This window comes from Ascaphus truei, chromosome 15, assembly GCF_040206685.1.
Source record: "Ascaphus truei isolate aAscTru1 chromosome 15, aAscTru1.hap1, whole genome shotgun sequence".
In the NCBI taxonomy this organism is placed as follows: domain Eukaryota; kingdom Metazoa; phylum Chordata; class Amphibia; order Anura; family Ascaphidae; genus Ascaphus; species Ascaphus truei.
In genome coordinates, this window is record NC_134497.1 from 46,331,571 (window position 1) to 46,356,827 (window position 25,257).

General features: G+C 44.3%; 1 protein-coding gene across 7 annotated transcripts in view; it reads right to left on the reverse strand.

Annotated features, from left to right (window-relative positions):
- Positions 1-24,751, reverse strand: part of PHF20 (PHD finger protein 20) — a 52,176-nt gene extending 27,425 nt beyond the window's left edge. For 3 of the 7 annotated variants that reach the window (XM_075572511.1, XM_075572512.1, XM_075572508.1), the window contains exons 1-7: positions 24,577-24,750; positions 15,030-15,149; positions 11,546-11,717; positions 10,371-10,455; positions 7,022-7,104; positions 5,861-6,224; positions 3,874-3,981 (exon numbers count right to left, since the gene is read on the reverse strand). In XM_075572511.1, the coding sequence (XP_075428626.1) occupies positions 3,874-3,981; positions 5,861-6,224; positions 7,022-7,104; positions 10,371-10,455; positions 11,546-11,717; positions 15,030-15,112 (895 nt within the window). In that variant the 5' untranslated portion in view covers positions 15,113-15,149; positions 24,577-24,750. Of the gene's footprint in view, positions 1-3,873; positions 3,982-5,860; positions 6,225-7,021; positions 7,105-10,370; positions 10,456-11,545; positions 11,718-15,029; positions 15,150-24,576 lie in introns of all 7 variants that reach the window. The other 4 variants (XM_075572514.1, XM_075572510.1, XM_075572509.1 and 1 more) reach the window with 3 other exon arrangements.
- Positions 24,752-25,257: the final 506 nt, after the last annotated feature.

Here is a 25,257-nt window from a genome sequence, read left to right on the forward strand (position 1 = left end):
GAAGTAGGAGGGTTTAAAAGGTCACTGCCATTTAGCAACCCCCCCCCCCCTTCTTTCAGCAGCCTACTGTCAGATTATGATCAACCTTCTTGATGGCAAACATACCAACACACTGCATTAATGTTTGCAGAGCAAAGTATATATAAAACATACCAACACACTGCATTAATGTTTGCAGAGCAAAGTATATATAAAACATACCAACACACTGCATCAATGTTTGCAGAGCAAAGTATATATAAAACATACCAACACACTGCATCAATGTTTGCAGAGCAAAGTATATATAAAACATACCAACACACTGCATCAATGTTTGCAGAGCAAAGTATATATAAAACATACCAGCACACTGCATCAATGTTTGCAGAGCAAAGTATATATAAAACATACCAACACACTGCATCAATGTTTGCAGAGCAAAGTATATATAAAACATACCAACACACTGCATCAATGTTTGCAGAGCAAAGTATATATAAAACATACCAACACACTGCATCAATGTTTGCAGAGCAAAGTATATATAAAACATACCAGTACACTGCATCAATGTTTGCAGAGCAAAGTATATATAAAACATACCAGCACACTGCATCAATGTTTGCAGAGCAAAGTATATATAAAACATACCAGCACACTGCATCAATGTTTGCAGAGCAAAGTATATATAAAACATACCAACACACTGCATCAATGTTTGCAGAGCAAAGTATATATAAAACATACCAACACACTGCATCAATGTTTGCAGAGCAAAGTATATATAAAACATACCAACACACTGCATCAATGTTTGCAGAGCAAAGTATATATAAAACATACCAACACACTGCATCAATGTTTGCAGAGCAAAGTATATATAAAACATACCAACACACTGCATTAATGTTTGCAGAGCAAAGTATATATAAAACATACCAACACACTGCATCAATGTTTGCAGAGCAAAGTACTGTATATATAAAACATACCAACACACTGCATCAATGTTTGCAGAGCAAAGTACTGTATATATAAAACATACCAACACACTGCATTAATGTTTGCAGAGCAAAGTATATATAAAACATACCAACACACTGCATTAATGTTTGCAGAGCAAAGTATATATAAAACATACCAACACACTGCATTAATGTTTGCAGAGCAAAGTATATATAAAACATACCAACACACTGCATCAATGTTTGCAGAGCAAAGTATATATAAAACATACCAGCACACTGCATCAATGTTTGCAGAGCAAAGTATATATAAAACATACCAACACACTGCATCAATGTTTGCAGAGCAAAGTATATATAAAACATACCAACACACTGCATCAATGTTTGCAGAGCAAAGTATATATAAAACATACCAACACACTGCATCAATGTTTGCAGAGCAAAGTATATATAAAACATACCAACACACTGCATCAATGTTTGCAGAGCAAAGTACTGTATATATAAAACATACCAACACACTGCATCAATGTTTGCAGAGCAAAGTATATATAAAACATACCAACACACTGCATCAATGTTTGCAGAGCAAAGTATATATAAAAAATACCAACACACTGCATCAATGTTTGCAGAGCAAAGTATATATAAAACATACCAGTACACTGCATCAATGTTTGCAGAGCAAAGTATATATAAAACATACCAGCACACTGCATCAATGTTTGCAGAGCAAAGTATATATAAAACATACCAGCACACTGCATCAATGTTTGCAGAGCAAAGTATATATAAAACATACCAACACACTGCATCAATGTTTGCAGAGCAAAGTATATATAAAACATACCAACACACTGCATCAATGTTTGCAGAGCAAAGTATATATAAAACATACCAACACACTGCATCAATGTTTGCAGAGCAAAGTATATATAAAACATACCAACACACTGCATCAATGTTTGCAGAGCAAAGTATATATAAAACATACCAACACACTGCATTAATGTTTGCAGAGCAAAGTATATATAAAACATACCAACACACTGCATCAATGTTTGCAGAGCAAAGTACTGTATATATAAAACATACCAACACACTGCATCAATGTTTGCAGAGCAAAGTACTGTATATATAAAACATACCAACACACTGCATTAATGTTTGCAGAGCAAAGTATATATAAAACATACCAACACACTGCATTAATGTTTGCAGAGCAAAGTATATATAAAACATACCAACACACTGCATTAATGTTTGCAGAGCAAAGTATATATAAAACATACCAACACACTGCATTAATGTTTGCAGAGCAAAGTACTGTATATATAAAACATACCAACACACTGCATTAATGTTTGCAGAGCAAAGTACTGTATATATAAAACATACCAACACACTGCATCAATGTTTGCAGAGCAAAGTACTGTATATATAAAACATACCAACACACTGCATTAATGTTTGCAGAGCAAAGTATATATAAAACATACCAACACACTGCATCAATGTTTGCAGAGCAAAGTATATATAAAACATACCAACACACTGCATCAATGTTTGCAGAGCAAAGTACTGTATATATAAAACATACCAACACACTGCATTAATGTTTGCAGAGCAAAGTATATATAAAACATACCAACACACTGCATCAATGTTTGCAGAGCAAAGTATATATAAAACATACCAACACACTGCATCAATGTTTGCAGAGCAAAGTACTGTATATATAAAACATACCAACACACTGCATCAATGTTTGCAGAGCAAAGTATATATAAAACATACCAACACACTGCATTAATGTTTGCAGAGCAAAGTATATATAAAACATACCAACACACTGCATCAATGTTTGCAGAGCAAAGTACTGTATATATAAAACATACCAACACACTGCATCAATGTTTGCAGAGCAAAGTACTGTATATATAAAACATACCAACACACTGCATCAATGTTTGCAGAGCAAAGTACTGTATATATAAAACATACCAACACACTGCATCAATGTTTGCAGAGCAAAGTATATATAAAACATACCAACACACTGCATCAATGTTTGCAGAGCAAAGTACTGTATATATAAAACATACCAACACACTGCATCAATGTTTGCAGAGCAAAGTATATATAAAACATACCAACACACTGCATTAATGTTTGCAGAGCAAAGTACTGTATATATAAAACATACCAACACACTGCATTAATGTTTGCAGAGCAAAGTATATATAAAACATACCAACACACTGCATTAATGTTTGCAGAGCAAAGTATATATAAAACATACCAACACACTGCATCAATGTTTGCAGAGCAAAGTACTGTATATATAAAACATACCAACACACTGCATTAATGTTTGCAGAGCAAAGTATATATAAAACATACCAACACACTGCATTAATGTTTGCAGAGCAAAGAACTGTATATATAAAACATATATATATATATATATATATTTTTTTTTTAAAGGTTGGAAACCACCACACCAACCAAAGGCATTTCAACATATGGCGGTCATGGCTTCATTTTTGGATTGGGTAGGCTCGCATAACCCCTTTAAGTGACCGGACGACGGACAGCACGCCACCAGTCACAAGGATCTCAAGCACGTTATAGTTTGGTGTAGCGATCACATGGTCACAGGCAGGGGCCCCGCCCCCGACATGAACAGCAGGGGGAGGATTATCCACTTCCGTTCACCAATTTCCATTGTAGCAGTGAACGTGATCTCTCCCTAGAAAACTAGCATAACGTACCCTGAGCCACAGAGCCCATGGAGTGTCGACCCATATAATCTTCAGTGTATGTCTTGGGACACTCTAAAGGGTTAATTCCTCAGAAGATAGGACTGCCATAACCTCATAAGATGTGGTCTAAACGCACAATAAGGAAGTGATCTACTAACCCGAGCTCTTATCAAGTCGAGGGCGCTTTGTTTGGACTTCAGATCCTACGGAAATCTTCCGTCTTCTTAATTCTAACGTTATTGGTTGAAGAGTTTGAGAAACAGGATCTGCATACATAAAAAGAAACAAATAAGCCAATGATCAAGGTCTAGAATGGGGGCCCAGATAATTAGTAGATTCAGAAAATGGCAAAGACATTGAAGAGCACTAAGAGATACACAATCTGTGACAATGACCAGCTTCCCTCTGCATCAATAACCCAATTAATATATTTCACTGTGTTAGGGCTGGATCACACACCACGATACACGACGTGCGCTTGTTCATCACCGACCCCTGGCGGCCAATGGTAGTGTTCATTGTTGAAACACTACCATTGGCTGCAGAGCACGGCGTCGACGCTGCTGCAGGCGCTCGAGTCTTTCCAAACTGTGATTCCAGGCTGCAGCAGCGCGACGCCACGTTCAGAAATCAATCAATGCCCAGACGTTTTCATTGATTGGCTGCTGAAATTGCTGGGGGACGGGGACGGGGGAGACGGGGTTTATTATTTTATTTATTCTCACATATTATATTATTACATTATTTATTCGCCGCCCGCTTGCTCCCCCGCCCGCTGCCGGATCATTCCGTCTGCTGGGGACGTTCACACATCGCCCAGCAGACAGAGGCGCGCGCACGCGGTGCCGCACCATGTGTGCTCCCGCCCTAATCCGTATTCTTTTAAATAGGATGTTTTTGGGAAGTCAAGCTCTTAAACCTTGGTGATCTTGCCTTGTTTACCGAGCACAAAATGGGAGCTCCACGCAATAAAAATGATGGCTTTGGTGGGGGGGGGGGCGGGGGAGGGAAGGCTACTTTTAAAAAAACAGAGAGAATCACTGGTTTAAAGGATCCATCCGAACGGTCGTTTGTTTTGTGAGTTTATTTATTTTTTTACACAGGATTGTAGCACAGGGTCACCGGAAACCCATTAATTTCAGCTCTGGAGACCGACTGCTTGCAGAGATAGAGACCCTGCGAGAGGGGTGCCGGTGTAAGAACTGAAGCCTGTCATTTCATCATAAACTGTGATTTTATATTGCAATCTGTGTGAAATAGAAAATATATATGTACAGTATCTGATTGAATATATATTTATACGGCTGTATCTTACATGCCTTGTCTGAACAGGTGGCAGGATACCAGGTGAAACTCAGACAAAGATTAAATTAACACCTCAAGGAGACCTCTCCCTTTGTTATTGTATGCAAGAAACAAACAATATTTCAAAGATCCAATTAACCAGTAACCATACTGTATGTGAGAAACGGTTTCAAAGAGACCGATTAAGATCTTAATCAATGGTTCAGAGATCAGACCCCCAAACTGGTATTTAAAGCCCAGAGAGCTGCGAGACAGGTCAGGTTAGCTTTTTCCAGCAAAAGAGGATGTTCCAGAAAGCAGCTCCACAAGGCTGACCTGAATCAGGAAGTGAAGAAATCCCTCAACAAGATATGAGCAGGAGGATGATGGAGAGAGATGGAATCTGTAACATCATTTTATAACTGGAGTAAAATTGTAACCGTTTGATGTGTTAATATTAATACAATTTTTATATACATTTTTATTACATATTTACTGGTGTTTGCGTTTTTGTCACACTTCCCCAAAAAGAACGTAAAATGCAGAGCTGTATTTCTTACACCGGTATCTCCTGTGTCACGTGGGCCAACATGAAGCCTCACAGAACAACATCACAGCTTCCTATAGGCCCGCAGGAGCTTTGAAAAGTGGTCATTACGCAAACCCCAACTAGCGAGCCGAAGTGGCTACCTGCGCCCCCTACGGATGTAAGTGTATTATGTAAAACATTCTAACGAGCACAGATATGATACTAGGACGCCCTCTTGCTACTATAAACGATGGGCACCTGCAGACACTATGCAACCTGAAGATTCCAGCTCTGTACGGACAAAGTCACTATCTGTAGTACATTTTCCCTACCAGGAGGTGGCGTAGAGGACGATCGAGCTCGTTTTCTTCTGTCTCCGTTTTCATAAGGCGCTTTTGAGCTGTCATTCTGTGCACTCTTCTCTTCCACGCGAGTCTCTCCCGCCGGCTCCCTTTCATTCTCGGATATGTTCTCCTTATCCTCCGTCTCATTCTTGGCTGGGTTCTTTTCAGGGAGCAGCAACTTCTTGTCTTTATCGGGCTGCGCAGATTTCTTATCGCTCGCCAACGATTTCTCGCTGTCCACGGTGGCGTTTTCAGTCGATTTTTTCTGCTCCCTAAATTTCTCCCGGTGTGTGTCAGGCGGTGAAGTGCTTACTCTGTGTTTTTCTTTTGGCTTTGAACGGGACACATTCGTCTGAAAGGAAGCAGTCAATTAGTGCTTTTAAAGTATATAAAATTGCCCAGGACAGACCTTAAGTAACAAATCCCAAGTAGCTAGTATGGATCAAACTTCATAGGCAATAGATTATGCTGCAGTCCTGCTCGGTCCAAGTAAAATGGTTTTAGACGAAATGAGGCCATTTAAATGGGCAGTCTCATTTACTGGGTATAAAACAAAACGTGTGTGTAATGGACATCTTTAGAAATAGTCAATTACTCTTGTATTTGTTTCCCCGCAACAAAATGAACAAACGTTTTGCTTTTCACCTGGGGTAATGAATCGGAAGCATAACATACCTTGAAACGCGATTAGAAGCAGATTGTAAACAATGCCCTAGAGCATTTGGTTATGGTGAAAACCCAAAAAGTTGGAGAATGAGATAGAGGAGTGGGAATTAAACATTAACTTTAAGTTTCAATAACCAAATGCTTTGGAAAGTTTCCAGTCTTTATTTAATCAAAACGGGTTGTCTTTGTAAATTAAGATTGACATCAGCAAAAAAAAACCACACCAAGATATGTATACAGAGTAAGAATTTCAGCGAACAGGGAGAAAAAAAGTTAAAATTGTACTTTAAAAAAAAAATACAGATTGAAGCATTCTTTAAAAAAAAAATTACAAGCCAATTCCATGATGTTACTTTTTTCTTCTAGTACTTGGGGTTTCCCATTTAGCCAGTAATGCTGCCTACTTTCATGACACTGCTATGGAGGACCATATATACGCTTAGTATATGTCTGCCTAGAAGAATGTTACATGCAGTTTCTTACCTGGTCTTTGGAGGAAGAGGCCTTGACATGAATATTTTTTACAGTCTGAACAACGCCATCAAAAAATTTCACAGTGTACGTACCTAAAATGGATAAACAATTCAGTTCCCATGGACATGAAATGGTGCCCTTACAGAAGAACCAAGCTTTAGGACAAACATAAGGAAAAAGTTTGAGAACGGGAGAGAGGGAGAGACGAGAGGAGGGGCGAGGGAGAGACGAGAGGAGGGGCGAGGGAGAGACGAGAGGAGGGGCGAGGGAGAGACGAGAGGAGGGGCGAGGGAGAGACGAGAGGAGGGGCGAGGGAGAGACGAGAGGAGGGGCGAGGGAGAGACGAGAGGAGGGGCGAGGGAGAGACGAGAGGAGGGGCGAGGGAGAGACGAGAGGAGGGGCGAGGGAGAGACGAGAGGAGGGGCGAGGGAGAGACGAGAGGAGGGGCGAGGGAGAGACGAGAGGAGGGGCGAGGGAGAGACGAGAGGAGGGGCGAGGGAGAGACGAGAGGAGGGGCGAGGGAGAGACGAGAGGAGGGGCGAGGGAGAGAAGAGAGGAGGGGCGAGGGAGAGACGAGAGGAGGGGCGAGGGAGAGAAGAGAGGAGGGGCGAGGGAGAGACGAGAGGAGGGGCGAGGGAGAGAAGAGAGGAGGGGCGAGGGAGAGACGAGAGGAGGGGCGAGGGAGAGAAGAGAGGAGGGGCGAGGGAGAGACGAGAGGAGGGGCGAGGGAGAGACGAGAGGAGGGGCGAGGGAGAGACGAGAGGAGGGGCGAGGGAGAGACGAGAGGAGGGGCGAGAGGAGGGGCGAGGGAGAGACGAGAGGAGGGGCGAGAGGAGGGGCGAGGGAGAGACGAGAGGAGGGGCGAGAGGAGGGGCGAGAGGAGGGGCGAGGGAGAGACGAGAGGAGGGGCGAGGGAGAGACGAGAGGAGGGGCGAGGGAGAGACGAGAGGAGGGGCGAGGGAGAGACGAGAGGAGGGGCGAGGGAGAGACGAGAGGAGGGGCGAGGGAGAGACGAGAGGAGGGGCGAGGGAGAGACGAGAGGAGGGGCGAGGGAGAGACGAGAGGAGGGGCGAGGGAGAGACGAGAGGAGGGGCGAGGGAGAGACGAGAGGAGGGGCGAGGGAGAGACGAGAGGAGGGGCGAGGGAGAGACGAGAGGAGGGGCGAGGGAGAGACGAGAGGAGGGGCGAGAGGAGGGGCGAGGGATGGGGTCCCCCAGAATTTCACAATAGAATTCTGGAGTTCCCTAACAAAACAAAAAAACCCTGCCCTAAAAGTTGATTGAAAGAACATAGGCCCATAATTACCAAGTGGTGCTACTCCAACACACACCTTAGAGCCTACTCAAGTCAAAAGGGGGTTTTATTGGCTTAGTAACTGAAGCCCTTGAAGTGTAAGCGTTACGGTGCCATGCGACATACCGGGCACACCCAAGACCCTTATGATGTACTAGTTAAGTCATCGGCACTTTCTAGTTTTCTAGGGGGTGATCAAGCTGACGAAAGTGGAGTCTGGTCGTGTCATGTGATTGCTCCGTCCCCAGCGGGGAGTAAGGTCATGTGATCGCGTTAAACCTGCTGCACTAAATACCAGAATTGCTTAAAAATAAACAGGTATCGACCATTAGTAGAAAAAATGCTAAATTCAAGTAGTCACTACACAGGCATGTCATATGGATTGTGCGATACCCAACACGCACACTGATAGCCAATGACAGATACTCCCAGAGGACGAGCTGCTCTTACGTTATTTGGCAAGGGACTGGGCCACCGACAGTGGGAGGGGGGTGGGGGGGAACAAGATGAAGAACCAGGATAAGTGTCCCGGGCATGGGAGCTGTGGGGGGCCAGGACAGCACTGGACTGTGTCCGGCTGCCAGGTCCCCCCCTGCGCTGGGCCTTGGGCTCTCCCCAGCTGCTGCGGTCCTGCCTCTCTCCGGGGCGCATTGCAAGAAATGACAGGAAGGACATGATTGGTAACATGGGCCCTCAGCTGAACAGAACAGTCTTTAACCCTTTGGGTGCCATAGGACGTAGGAACTGCATCATGCCAAGAGAGCACCACAACCTTTCCGGCACCCAATGGGGATTACTTTTTGTATTCCGCTCTCAAGAACGAAATGCACATCAAAATATTAATTCTAGAAGGTAAAATGCCAAACAGGATTTAAGAATGCTGTGCTTGCAATTACTCCTTTGCAATTTTATTAGCAGTCATCATGAATACAATTAAGGCCCGATTCCCTTCTCCCACCGCTATTTACTGTAAGCACAGTGCTTTGCTACCTGACCAGAGTTTATAAATGCAACATGGCTGATGTTTCAATGGGGATTGGGGGGTAAATTCAAATTTACCAAGCAGCAGAAGCAATTCATACTTTGAACAATTTGCGCCACCAAATAAGTGTGGCCGATTGTGTAACTGCATTAGTTTAGATTTATTTTAATGCAAGCCTCATCATGAAAGAGATGCCATTAATATTTAATTATTAAAGTATTTATGGCCTTGTTTACTAAATTATGCCAAACCGTGTCACTTTACAGCAATCTCCACCGAATGGGCTGCACGGTATCATAAATCTTACAACTGCATAGCAAACATGACCCGTATGAAGACCAAGCAGCATGTACAATACATTACTACCATAGCGTCTCATACATAGCACCGACAGCAATCATTCATAGTGGCAGAGCATACAACCAAGTCTCATTACAAATCGATAGCAGCCAATATTAAAGTTGTTTTCTACGACTAAAAACCATAAAATGACAAGGCACCAAATAAAAAAATCACTTGTGAGCACTTGACACGTCTCAGACAAAAGCTCTCACTCACTGCCCCACACCTATGGGAAGTCCTTCTCTTCAATATCCGACTAGCACCCCCTCTCTCCAGCTTTAAAACCCATCTAAAAACACACCTCTTTAACTAAGCATATGGGTAGCGCCGGTGGCTGATACTATACATCTCGGGTGCACTGACCGGGAACTCTTGCACTTAACAGAACACCCTCCTACTGTCTCTGTAAGTTCTCCCTTATTACAATGTCGTTTGTAAGCTCTTCGGGGCAGGTAATCCCTTCCCTATTGTTACTGTCATTATGTCACGTGTATTACTGCTGTGACGCATTATGTACCTGGGTGGAGCTATATAAAGATATACATACATTCTGCGTGAAAGTCGCCTGGAATTGTCTCATTAGTAAATGACCATTTGACAGCATAGCCAAAATGTTAATTCCTTTAGCATACCTGTCTCAGTATGCTGATGGAACACAACAGAAAAGATATGGATGAGAAACTTGTAAACAAGGGGTTCGCATTCACATACCAACGCAAGGAGGAAAAGAAAAGATCTTACCATCCTTGTTAGCAGACGTTATTTTTGCTGGGTAAAATCGGCAATCAGACCAACAAGCCAACACTTGCTCATTAACACGAAACACCTACCAAGAAAATATTTATAGAAGAGAGTTTAAAAAACAAACACACTTAATACCTTACCTAATTGTTCCACAAAAAACGCTAAAATATATATATATATATATATATATATATATTTTAAATAATGGTCCTTTTAAACCAGCCTTTACATTGGAGTTGTGCAGGAGTATCCCTACGTTTAGATTGTACAGTAAAAATGCCAGCGATTTATCAGTTGATGCTCATTTCCCATGTAAAATAAAATGAACGTTGATTTAAAGGTGCATTAACTCCCAAGACCAAAATGAACCAGTAGCATGTGCTTTAAGGTGCCAAATAAAAATAAAATGAAACCTGGTTTTAAAGTCCGTTTGTAAGCACGACGAGCTGAGACTCGGGAGGGACTGTCTCTTCCTTCTCCGCTGTGTGATGTTATAAACAGGAGTTTGCACAGGCAAAGCCCTCCCATCGCCCTCTTTTTGGATTATTGGTTTTATTCAACAGTCTTACATTTTCAAAGATACCAAAAAGTTTGTTACCATGGACCACATTTCTTTTGTGATGCAAATGATTTACCGATTAATTTATTTTCCGCCCCCATAAACTAGAAGGGTGTTCAAAGTGGCTTTATTTTTGTAATTTTTTTTCCAAAACAATGATTTGGAAGGCCTGTCGCAATGAATAATTGAATTATTTCCAGGCACAGAAGAAAATGCCTAAAAACACTTTGTTACAGCTACTTTTGGTAAACATGAAACATTTAAAAAGGACGATATTTACTACAAAACCATTTTACAATTAAAGCTTAAGAATACAGACAGAGGCACAGGTCTATTCACAGCCAGTTTGTGTCTGGTCGCTGGCATATTTGCCTTAGTAGTGTACGCCACAAGACAGGAAACCCAAGGGGCTATGGAACTGGGGGGTGGCGAACTACAGTCAACAGCCACCAACAGGTCAAGTTAAAGATATTCAAGCTCAGTCATTGACTGCCCCACCTGTGCTGAAGCAGGGGTATCCTGAAACCCTGATCTGTTGGTGGCCCTTGAGGGCTGGAGTTGGCCACCCCTGCTATAAAATATTACCATGAAGGTCTTCACTGCAATTACTTACAACTGGGGCTTCATCTTCCAGTAAACCTTCTCTCCTCAGCTGGATTTTCTCTAGAGGACGTAGATAAGGGCTGTCCCAACAGAACCATTCATCGTAGCGGTGATTCCAGCGCTTGAAATGGATCAGCACCTTCCCCTCGTCATAGTCTATTTCCTCAATATGAGCTGCATACCTAGCACATTGAAACACAGCTTGAGATACAACGGCCGTGTGACCAAGAGGCCCAACATTACTTTTCTACACAGAAAGTGTTGAGTGAATGGTTTACCAATCTCTCAGCTGTAACAGTAATGAGCAGACTCGTGCACTTTAACCCTTTTGTGCCCCCCGTGATGTAGCCACCACATCATGGGCAGTAGATCAACGTAGGATGGGCTGGACGAAAAGACTGTGCAAAAAACTATGCAAAAGCACTCAGCAACTCACCAGGAGGATGCAAAAGAAAAGAAATGTATTAAGCTACATAAAACAAAAATACATAACAAAACAGGGGAAATGCACTCCCACTAGTTTCACGCCTCTACCGCGCTTTCTCAAGGAGATAGTGGGGGTGCTTTTCCCTTGATTTATGTAGCTTAAAAAATGTCTTTTATTTTTCATCCACCTGGTGAGTTGCGGAGTGCTTTTGCATAGTTTTTGCGCAGTCTCTTCGTCCAGCCCATCCTACGTTGATCTCCTGCGCCTATACCCCGGATTGGTGTGACGCGCAGCAGCCGTGCAGGTGCACATCACACAGGATTCCATGTCACCCGATGTGGGGGAGACGGGGCTTTACACAGAGCTGCCATACTCTGCACCGCGATAACGGAGGAACAGGGAGGCTAAGATCAACACTACATTCAGAGGTAATTTGATACTTTCCCTCTGTTGTGCATATCCCCCCCACCAAGTGTTGCAGCTTAGCGATAGTGTAATCAATACACATCTCATCCCTATATATCTATCCGTCTCTCCAATGTAACCCACACTGGACTTTACCTGTATGTCACAATACCTACTAAGGCCTGTTATATAGTGCCTGCGCTTGCTGCGCCGTGTGCGCGGCATTTATAGTTGGCTGACGTGAGTCAGCCTTTCTATAATGGCGCCGCGCGCGCACTGCAGGGGAGAGTGGAGCGGGCCGACAGTGGGGAGGATTGGAAAAATAATGATTTCGCACTGCTGCTTGTTGTGTGTCATACACTATGAGCCAATCATAGTGAGCCTGCAATTTCATTGGCCCGCAAGTTAATCCTGCCTCTTGTTTTCATTCTGTTCTGCCTGCTGCACTGCTGACTTCTCCGTTCTGTTGTCTCAGAAGCTTGTGTGTGTGTGTGTCCGTCCCCTCCTCCCAGGCATTGCAGAGCGATTTGTGGCACTGGCCCTTCTGGCTGCATTTGTGTTCAGTGTGTGGGGACCCCAGGGAGAATTCAGGGTATATTTATTGGAAGGTGTGTGTGGGGACCCCAGGGAGAATTCAGGGTATATTGGGAGGTGTGTGTGGGGACCCCAGGGAGAATTCAGGGTATATTGGGAGGTGTGTGTGGGGACCCCAGGGAGAATTCAGGGTATATTGGGAGGTGTGTGTGGGGACCCCAGGGAGAATTCAGGGTATATTGGGAGGTGTGTGGGGACCCCAGGGAGAATTCAGGGTATATTGGGAGGTGTGTGTGGGGACCCCAGGGAGAATTCAGGGTATATTGGAAGGTGTGTGTGGGGACCCCAGGGAGAATTCAGGGTATATTGGAAGGTGTGTGTGGGGACCCCAGGGAGAATTCAGGGTATATTGGGAGGTGTGTGTGGGGACCCCAGGGAGAATTCAGGGTATATTGGGAGGTGTGTGTGGGGACCCCAGGGAGAATTCAGGGTATATTGGGAGGTGTGTGTGGGGACCCCAGGGAGAATTCAGGGTATATTGGGAGGTGTGTGTGGGGACCCCAGGGAGAATTCAGGGTATATTGGGAGGTGTGTGTGGGGACCCCAGGGAGAATTCAGGGTATATTGGGAGGTGTGTGGGGACCCCAGGGAGAATTCAGGGTATATTGGGAGGTGTGTGGGGACCCCAGGGAGAATTCAGGGTATATTGGGAGGTGTGTGGGGACCCCAGGGAGAATTCAGGGTATATTGGGAGGTGTGTGGGGACCCCAGGGAGAATTCAGGGTATATTGGGAGGTGTGTGGGGACCCCAGGGAGAATTCAGGGTATATTGGGAGGTGTGTGTGGGGACCCCAGGGAGAATTCAGGGTATATTGGGAGGTGTGTGTGGGGACCCCAGGGAGAATTCAGGGTATATTGGGAGGTGTGTGTGGGGACCCCAGGGAGAATTCAGGGTATATTGGGAGGTGTGTGTGGGGACCCCAGGGAGAATTCAGGGTATATTGGAAGGTGTGTGTGGGGACCCCAGGGAGAATTCAGGGTATATTGGGAGGTGTGTGTGGGGACCCCAGGGAGAATTCAGGGTATATTGGGAGGTGTGTGTGGGGACCCCAGGGAGAATTCAGGGTATATTGGGAGGTGTGTGGGGACCCCAGGGAGAATTCAGGGTATATTGGGAGGTGTGTGGGGACCCCAGGGAGAATTCAGGGTATATTGGGAGGTGTGTGTGGGGACCCCAGGGAGAATTCAGGGTATATTGGAAGGTGTGTGTGGGGACCCCAGGGAGAATTCAGGGTATATTGGGAGGTGTGTGGGGACCCCAGGGAGAATTCAGGGTATATTGGGAGGTGTGTGGGGACCCCAGGGAGAATTCAGGGGCCAGTGTGTGTGTATGTATATGTGGCCACGCCTACCCGTGTGCATCATAGCACAGACCAGTACACACAAAAAGTGTGCTTCTCGAGCATGAGCATTCGCGGGCGTGCACGCACCAACTATAAAACGGCCCTTACCTGCAAATTACAGCTGTTGCTGAGACTACAATTTGACTTTATGAATTTTTATGGAACTTATTATGGTCCAAGGTGAATCTTAGAGCTTAGTAATGGCCCATCTGTTACACACCACATCATGGGGTCTGGCATTCCAGAGGCCCCATAACGTGGTGGGTTTTCTGGTAGTTTTCTAGGGTGGTGTTGGGTTCCAATGTGATCTGTCTAGAAGAGGGGTGAAAAGGATGTCCCAATGATGTCACGATCATGTGACCACTTCAGAGAGCAGTCATGTGGCAGTAATATGCTGGAGGAACGGTGGGGTTCTATTGCTCGGGCCCCTCCGGCACTCAGAAGATTTACCGAGAAACATGGATCACTCCATTTTACAAGCTGTAACAATGATGATGTAACAACTCTGACATATCAATTTGTGTTTGTTCCCAACTCCCAAAAAATTCCCCCCATTATTAACAATGTCAAAAACGCCTATTTCAAAAAATTTGTGCAAAATCAAAAAAGTATGTCAAAAACCACAGTAAGTACAAAGACTCTGGGTACAGGGCAAACCTTGAGCACAAACCCCTCCCAACACAAGGTTTGTTAAGTGGGCAACCGCGTCTTCCAGTATAACATACCATTTCTTCAGCCGATCACGTGCCTCAAGCTGGGCTCCCACTTCAAAGGCGATACCTCTTCTATTCGGTGGATGCTTTGTCATTTCACACACTTAGGCTTTGCCCAAGCAGTTCACAAACCTGCAAAAAAAAAAAAACAGTGGCACTAAGTTTAGATTTGGTGTTTAAGAGAATAAAACGGGAAATTACCTTTAAAAAAAACAGGGCAGTTCCTCCTACTCAATGAATTTTTCATGGGTGGTAAGCAGGGGTTTTCACTGTAGCCAAAATTCACAATTTTCAGCTGCAGGGACCCCCTGGTTCCTCAGATACTTACCTGTGAAGGAAGGAAGGTAGTACGGTGCCCTCAATGGGAAACCAAACTGCAGATTCAGTGCCCCACAGCATGCAGGCCCATTAGGAAGGTGTGTGTGTGTGTGTGTGTGTGTGTGTGTGTGTGTGTTTTAAACCGCTGTTTTGGAAAACTATCAGTGCTACCTTGCCAATTATGCATGTCTGGAACCAGGGTGACCCCAAAGTTAAAATTACCGTGGTTCTGCTCCGGAGGCGCCCACATAAAAAAATAAAAACACTGCTCCTGAGGAGAAACCTGCAGTATACCTCTTTAGGATTGCAACAGATGGTGTTTAGCACATCTTTGCTAAACCTATCGAATGCCATGTCTAAATGTATTCAGAGACTAAAAGAACATTTGCAACGATAACATCAGACTTCTGCATAAGTACATGCTGTGAATAAAAAGGGTATCTGAAGTTGCATTTCTTTTAGACAAAACGCCAAACATGGTGTTCTGGATATTGAAAATTACCACCTGATATATTAACGAAAAATCAAAAACAATTATTCATTTTTTTTATATAGATGTGAAAGTTTGATCAGCGTTCAGACAGCTAAAAACGACAATTATAAAAGGAACTAGTGAGGACTGTATAGATTGTAGATAGGACTTCAAGATGAAAACTAATATGTTTCACTCCTCTGCAATTTAAGATTCTTGCATTAAAATGGAGAATAGTAAAATGAAGCCTTGTGATTCAACCAATTTCCCAAGAGGATATAGGCAAAGATTAATTTTAATGTAAGCCTGTCACTAGACATTGATCCATACATCTAGATACAGGGAAGGGGGTAAAGACAAACCAAAAAAAAACAAGACAGTTCCTTGTAAGCAGAAAAAAATAAATAAAAAAAAGTCATGACCCTATGGGAGTCTAAATATTCCATAATTCCACAGAGCACTGGTCAAGGATCTTTTGGCCTTCGAAACAGCATTTGTTCATAGTATGGCTTGGTGGGCAAGTGAAGGTTGTGGCCACCATCAACCTCCACAGAATCAGTTAGAAAAATACTCTGGTCCTTTTAAGTAATGTTTAAATACATGTCCCCAGTGAGAATTTCTTTATCAGGATGGTTTAAAAAAAAACAAAAATCAAGGGAATCCTTAGGGTTAAGACAAGTCCAGGATAAGTGTACGGCTGCGTCCATGGAAGAACAGGCAGTGCTCAGCCGTGCGGACGCTCCGCATTGAGCTCCGGCATCCTCAATGATGTCTTTAGAGGTGGCTCACACGAGCGTCCGCAGGCGTGCTGAGGAGTTGGATTTTTCAGCCGACAGCCAAAGCTGTTTTTCAGCGCGCTGTCGGCTGAAAACCACCAATCACAGCACTGCAACGTCACCATGACGTTGACGTCGGTGCGTCGCAGGCTATTGGCCCAGCAACGTCACTGCCCCGCCTCCCGATCGCGCACGCTGGCTCGCCTGCATGTGCATGAAATCACACAAGCTTCAGCAGGCGAGCCTCAGCGCGGTTCAGCACTGCTCCCCCCTCTAGGGACGCAGCCTAAGTGTGTTAAGTTAAATATTCAGCAGTCCAAAACCTACAATTTTCTATTAGGCCCAATATTGCATCAGCATGAATTCCCAGAGTGCTTTACTGGAGTTTTTTTGAGGACCAAGAACGTACCGTTGGACATTCACTTCTCTTCCCATCCAGTTAAATAAAACCAGCAACCTTTGCAGCGGCACCGACATGGGGAGGATTCTTTCAGACTGATCCAAGAATCAGAGAAAAGAACAACGAGTGGATACAGGAAGACCACTATAAAAAATACATTTCTAAAGGCTGAAAACAAAGACAGAAATGGAGTGTGTTGATTCAGGAGGCCTCCTGAAGAGGCTTTATTTTAGAAGACATACCACTTTGTTTTGTTTTTTTGTTTCTTTTAATGATGTGGATGTCAAGAAATCTGTGGTACAGTCTTTATTACATCTTCACCTATAGGATTGGTCATGCAAACACACGAGATCTGTGCGAGTGTATCCAATACAGATATAGCACTATAGTTTAAGGATTTTTCTTTTTTTTTAAATCATACTACACCATGGGGGCTCTGTTTTGTCTTCTTTTCTATGTTATATGATCCTCCCGCTTTGAACATTGGCACCAAGGAGAACCATCTTGTCACACTTTTCCCTGTTATGGATTTTGAGAGAATCTGTGGGTTTCCCCAAGCAGCAAGAGACTTAATACTTTGCTATTGGTTGCTTTCATCATCCAAAATGAATTATTTATATGATAATTTAGATCATTGTAAGCCTTCCAACTTTTATATTGTAGACATAAATCACCGTCACTGAGTGTAATTAATAACACTTCAATAGGTAGAGCGCTTTAGCGTGCAATTTTTTCACAAAAAAAACGTTTGATATGGAGACACCAGAAATAGAACAGAAAGGTTTCTCCATTATCACATTGCATTGGGCCTCAATCCAGCAGAGACTGCAACCATAATTAATGACGTCAAATCAGAACGGACACTGGCGACCAGAGCAGATTCAGTACGAGGAAAGTAAATTGATACACGAGAGTTAATAGCTTCAGCTCATGGCAGCGATACGACTTCAAGGATGATGCTCAACCACATGGCAGGATGCAATTAATGGAGATAATTTGACTACTGGGGAGAAAGAACTGTGCCAGGTAATACAGAAGTGCGCACAAAGTCTGACCTACACGCCACCGAGTCAATCCAGCGATTGCAGTTACCAGAGAAATGATGGCAGTGGACCAAGATCGGGGAGGGAGAGCTTCTGTTAAGCGACCATCTTGAATACACCCCCAGGAAGTCTGACTTTTTTTTTAAATGTTAGACCAACTCTTATAGTCAAGTCGTACATCGATCAACTCTCCACACCAGGGTTGCTAGAACAGGGTTAACAACGTTTCATAAGATTACTGTCTGAAAAGCAGTCTATTCCTAGAGCCATTTATCCCCACATCTACAATGACTTTAGATTTATTTCTTCTGCTCAGTACGATGGGGAATAGGAACAGACATTACTTATCTTTATTCACTCACACTCGTGCAGGGGCTCTCTCTCCACCACGCATATTAAAAACACAGCGGGGGATACATTTGCTATCTTGTGCAGCAAGGGGACATAAAATAGCCACATGGCTTTGTACGTCTCTTACCAACATGTGCCGCGTCACCCGAGACAAGCCCAATAAGCTTCCTCAGAAAGCGTAACTTGGTTAGGGCTCGAGTAACTTAAATGCACACAGAAGCAGCAAGTCAGAGCAATCCTTCCATGAGCTCAATGGGCAGCAGGAATGGAAACCATCACTAAACACTTTTATAGATCCAGGGATGAGATGTATTAGGAATTACCTTGCTCATAAAAAAAAAGGCAAGAGCTACAGACCTAAGGCAGCAAAATTGATAGTAGAGAAGAAAGCCATGGGTGAGTGAACCTGGCACTTAGTCCTTTTATTTCTTCAGACTGTATATAGCATTCGCCTCACTGCAACCTGCCAATATACAGTAACTAACAGGTGAAGCTCTCTGCAATTCCTTTTCAGTTAATCAATCAAAAACGGTTAGGCATAGATTTGTGCATTAATCCACTTAATGTATCTCTCCACTGCAGTGAACACGCACGCGCGCACACACGTTACATGCACATAGAAATAGACTGAAACAGAGAAAGTGCCAGTATGGTAGCCCTCTAAAACCAGTCAACACTGAAGTGATCCCCAGCACGGTAACAGTTTGGGCCCGCCTGGGTTTTAGTAGATTGCCGAGGACAGTACTAGGAGGTTACATTTGTGTTATACCACCACAATGCATGGAAAGCATTTATTTATTTGAAATGGCCCATGCGAAGCATAACCAAGTTTTATCTTACTGCTTTAAAAAGCACTTAGACAGTTTAATTGGTTTGGGTATTTAATCAGTGTCTATTCTTTAAAACAAACTTTACAGATGTTGGGAGTTCAAAATCCCCCCAAAAAATGAGGATGAGGGGAAGGAGAAAAAAAAAGGGGGGGGGGGGGAACAGCCAAAACACAGGAGGCACCCGTAAAGTTAATATTTAAAGGACTTAAGAGAAAATGCGAATCTGAATGTGTATTGGTTTTGATCTGCTCCTACTAACCCCAATCAGTGTGTGTGTTTCTATAGCATTTACAGCAACGGGCACATATCGTTATAGCTAAACCAATCCATTTTGCCCGCATTTGCAGTGCGCTTTGCATCAAGGGACCAATCAATTCTCAGGTGTACTTGGCACCTGCACAGAGCAAGAAAGACATCACAATACTTCAGAAGCAATACAGACTTTACTTTATTCTCGAGAAAGAAAACACTAGACAGATGGAAGATGTACATAATCCTGACAGGGTCCATTCAAAATATAACATTGCTGCAAATCTGTACGCTCCAAACGACAAGCAAATCCTTCTGTGAAATCATCTTCAGTAAACTGGATAAAATAAAGGCACGTTAATATTAGCCGGCGATTTCAATTTATTTCATTTTTAGGTAAATCACCCTCCAACATATCCATGGGACGTCTTACCAGAAGAGTCCCAAGTTTGACAGGAAAAAAAAAAAAAAACCACTGTATGGATTACCAGCGGTGAGCAAACTGGGGGTCGCGGGAGACTGCTTGCAGGGGGGGCGCGGGGTTTACAGAGGCCCTGCGCGCTTCCCGAAGGCACCCTAAATTAAGTGCCGGGGGAGCTGCAGGGCCTCTGTAAGCCTTTACTTATCTTGGCTCCGGCGGCTTCCTTCCCCCGTCGCCATGACAACGTGGCATCAAACGACGCCGCGAGGTCATGTGACGTCACGTTGCTATGACAACGTGACGTCATGACGCCGGAGCGGAGGTAAGTGGGGGTGAGGGGGCGCGGGAGTGAGGAGACCGACGGCAGGGGGGCGCAGGGAAAAAAGTTTGCACCCCCTGGATTAATCGATGCATGGAGATGCTTACATCCTACACTCAAAAAACAAAGTTTTTCTGCACCGCATCAAAACTTACTATTGGATCGACTACTTTTATTTAATCGATTGTTACATCTGCTTTTGTAGGACTGGCATGCTTCCTGTGGTATACGCGTTTCTGGAAAATACAGTAATGGGTTTCCATTATCTGTGTTGCCCTTCCCCCTACCTCCCTTTTTTTCTGTACGCCCTCCCATACCAACTATGCGTTCAAAAGAAGACGAGAATAAAAAAAAACCACGACACAAAAAGGAACTGAACATATCTGATGGTAAATACTAATGTCAGGTTTACTGCACAATTATCACTTTCTCAAATAGATAATGCTTTAATACAAATAACACATCTGAAGGAATTTGCCACACAGGAAAAAAATAATAATAAAAAAAAAATTCACATTAAAATGAAAAGTGAACCTGTGCCTTTCACAAAACCCAGACACACAATTACATTATGGGGAATTAAGGCTAAGGCCCCGCTCACTCAGTCAGCGCGCCCGCACTGCATGCAGGCAGCGCGCTGAGAGGCAATTGACTGCTACCTGCGGTCTGTAGGGAGCGGGAGCCGGGCGCGGTTTGAGCGGGGGGATTAGGGGGAGGGCGTGGTTTGAACTGAGGGCTCTCGTGCTGTCGTACCCCCCCTCCCCCCCACGTCGGTTCCTCTCTCACTCCCGGAGCCGCTCGCATTCTGAAGCCAGGAGTCCCAGGGGCGAACAGCAGAGGGAAGGACACACACACAGGCAAATACACACGGGTGAGGTGAATCGGAGAAGATGGGAGAAATCGGAGCAAAGGGGGAGTCGGAGTGGCTGCTGGGATCCAATCCGTGATTGGTTCCCTTGCGTGTCACGTGACGCAACACTCCAAAAAAAAGGAGCTACTAGTATCAGACATCCATTGAAGTGAATAGGCTTATTACTTTCAATGCAGCAAACACAGCCACAGAGACTTCGTATCAAATCATTAGCTAGGAAAGATACACATATTGTCATTTCAGGGTAATTGTGCTATATTGATGCTAAAATAAACATGGGTAAATTATTTAAAACATTATAGAATCTTCACACAGACACGACTCCTCAAACAATGCAAGCATTTGGGAATACAACACTATATCAGACAGATTACTGTGAAGCACTCAGAATAAAAAAAATAAAAAATTATATATCTATCTATATATCTATATCAGCTGGAAGAAAGATGCAGCTCTTAAAAAATAAATAGATTTCGCGATCCTCATTCTTCAACATAATTTTTGATGATAAAGTTCAATGAAAGTTCCACATTTTACTTTAAAGTGACGTTAAGGCTGCACGGCATTTTATCATAATTTAAACACAACTTTAATAATCTTTTGACTAACCAACAATACATTTGAAACTTTTCTGCTGCGGATCCACTAAACATGCAAATGTAACACGGGAGTTGCAGCAAACAGCAAATCTAGCAAAACTATGTCAAATTAGAGTCAAGCTAGCTCTGCCTTTCAGAGGTAAAAGAGCTCTATTTTCTACAATCCCTTTGTGAATTAAACTTAGAAAATAAAACCACATATTTAATATACAGTATTGTACAGTTCTGAAATGGAACAGTAACGGTTTATCAACTTGCACCGTAATTTATTGCAAGACAGTTTTTAATCTGGTATGAAAACTGAAACACTTGACGGTATAAACCTAAAACGGCTGCTGTATGTTGCAGGATTAGGGGTCTAGTTTTTCACTTTGATCCATAGACAGTAAGGCTGCATCTTCCTTTGTCAGCATTTCCTTTCTGCTTTAGACTCAATTTCTATAATCATCTATTCCTAATGGCTCACAGCCTGAGCCCAGCCACTTCCCTGGGGGTGACGCAGTCCCCAAGCCATTCAGAACGCTTTACTTCCTGCATGACACATCATTGGGAGTAGTGGCGACTCCTGGAAACTACACAGGACGTTATCTGAACCGAGAGGAGACTTTTTCTAAGAACACTTCTGTATGTCGGTAACGATGGAAATAGCAGCGATTGATAATCACAATTTAACGACATCTTGAAAGTTAGTTCCGTTTGTTGTACGACATCAGCTAATAAAACCCCACCTTGGTCTGTCTATCCAATGAAAGTATTCGTAGGAAAATGCGGAGCAGCACAAATGGACATTTGCAGCCACTGATTTACAGCTACCAGTGTTCATTCAATATTTATTAGGCGAAACAGGAGAAAGTCACTTTGCAAATAATATTGCATATACACTGTTTGGCTTTTTCATCCTAATCAAATGTCACTTAAATACACTTGCAGTTTTCCATTTTGACAAAATAATGACACAAACGAGTCTGCATCCAATACATATCCACAACGGTCATTTCCCCCAATATAACGGAATAAAGACACTACAGAGATCTAATGTCTTGACCCCAACATGATCAGCATATACTACAAATGATGGCCCTGACCCACTAAAGGGGGCCAAGCGTTACACACCTTAACATCACCTTCATTTGAATGGGAACAGAGGCTAAAGCTTAGCACCTGGACTCACGCGTGTGCATGCGTAGGTGTGCGTGCGCGACTGCATGCATGCGTGTGGGTGGCATGGCACGTACGTGGGTGCGCGCACACGCACACACACACTAATTAGAGCAGGGCTCGCTCCAGGGGCCAATACAAAGTTGCATTAGGAGGGGGGAATTGGATTGAGACCTGATAAAGAAAATAATAATAATAATAATAATAATATATATATATATTTTTTTTCCAACGGAATAAATCTGCAAGGCTGCTTTAGGCCGCACATATAGTGCCCGCGGCCGGTCACGCTAGCGAAAGTTATAATTTCGCTTTGCGGCGACGTCACGGCATTTAATTTGTTATGGGGCTGTCACATGAGGCGACAGCCCTTGAAAAATCAAATATTCCCGGCTTCCAAAGTCCGCGACGCGACGTCGCTCCATCGCGCTTACTATATGCGCACGCGGCGGCAATGTATTTGTTTTGGGGCGGCGTCCCCGTCACAGGCACTCTACACATGGCCTTAGTCTATGGAAGGCAACAAGGTATTTCACTCCTGGGAGTCTATTAGATTTTTAGCAAACCCCTTGGAGACACCGTACGAAATCCTGAGTTCCCTATCACGGTTGGAAATCACTGTCCTGTGTCTTAGCTGTGTCCCCGCTGGCATTGACCGCACGGTGCTTGCCGCTTTTAAATTACATAAATAAATGTATATGTGCAAGTCCCCACTCGCGCACGGACACTCACTCAAGCTTGGCACTTGAGTAAACAAAAAAAAATGTAACTTTGAATCGCGCTCAATTTGCCCGCAACACCCCCCGTGCGCGCTTCGTGAAATAGCCAGGACACCCGGTGCTCATGCTTGGAGAGCTGGTGACATCACTGCTCTCAAGCATCAGCGCGGTCAGCGCCAGCTGGGGCCGCAGCCTTTACCCTTTGAGTGCCCATGACAAACCCTGCATACGTAAAGTCAGGAGGAGGGGGAGATCATGAACAGTATAGAAGTGGGGGAAAAAATACTTTGTGTATCTTAGAGTCAAGTAGTAATAATAACAAGTTTGTTCTTGTATAGCGCTGCTAGTTTTACGTAGCGCTTTAGAGACATTTTGCAGGCACAGGTCCCTATCCCGTGGACCTTGCAATCTGTTTTTGGTGCCTGAGGCACAGGGAGATAAAGTGACTTGACCAAGGTCACAAGGAGCCGACACCGGGAATTGAACCAGGCTCCCCTGATTCAAACTCGGTGCCAGAGTCTGTACTCACTGAGCCGCTCCTTCTCTCGCAACGTATTATTTCCATCTTGTAAACAATATGAATCCCATTGTCAGGCAGTTTGATAACCAAATCATTTGCAAAACATTGTAAAAAGACATTGGTCACTATAAAACTTCCCAAACCATGGAGGTGTTGTTAAAAGGGTATCAGCTACATTTTACTATCCATTGTCCTTAGTTCCCTTTCATCCTAGGTTGGCCTGGCCTTTAGCAGGATGCAAACCCTAATCTCCCTAAGGAAGCGGGTGACAGGGAAAGAAGTGATGCAAAAAAACAAAACTGCACCAGATGTTTCAGAAAAAAAAACCACACAAATCGCATTGAAAGCAGCAAGATTGTTTCTTTAATACACCTGGAGCAGAACTTGTGCAGCAGAGAAACGCACCTCTTGGCTTGATACATACACCCCTAGGACGTTTACACTTTATTTATTTTCAAATCCACTGCGCTTCCGCAAACATCAGTCCAGCTCTCACACACCAATTGAACTTACACAACCGGAACCAGTCGCCGATAGGGAGAGAAACCAAGTGACAGCAGGGATCGGTGATGTCGGAGGGGGAGATACCATCAGGCTGGACCCCAAGAGACTAGTTTGGGACCCAGCAGGGCTAACAGGAGGCGCCCCCTCTGCTATGAGACACCCCCCGCACGGGGCGCCTGGCTCCCCCTGCCTGGCTCACACCGAGCAGCTCCCCACGTGGAGCAGCACCGAACAATCGCAGCCGTGCGTATTCCTGCCCCCACCCCCTAAGGCAGGAAAGGGAGGGGGTACAGCCTCTCCAACATGCAAATAACCACAGATGCAAGGTCTGTGCGCAACTCCTCGTTACTGCAGGGGTGCACTTCAGGAGTTGGGTAACCACCAGGTCTGCACTGCAAGATTTTTGCTTATTTGGGGTACAGAGTCACACTGCATGGTAAATGGCACCTCAGTGATGGGGACCTTGTACCTTCCCAGCGATGCTCCCAGCGTGACATCCAGCCGGTAATCCGAAACCACACACCTGCCTGCAACATCCGACACTGGTCTCTATCGGTAACCCCTTCCGCCGCCCCGCGTGCCCCCCGCAGTTTGGGCTCCGGTAGAAGTGCGCCCCACGTGCGGATCAGCGCCTCGCTGCCCGCGGCGGGAGCTGCGCCTGTCTCTGCAAAGCGTGGCCGGCGCGGGGTG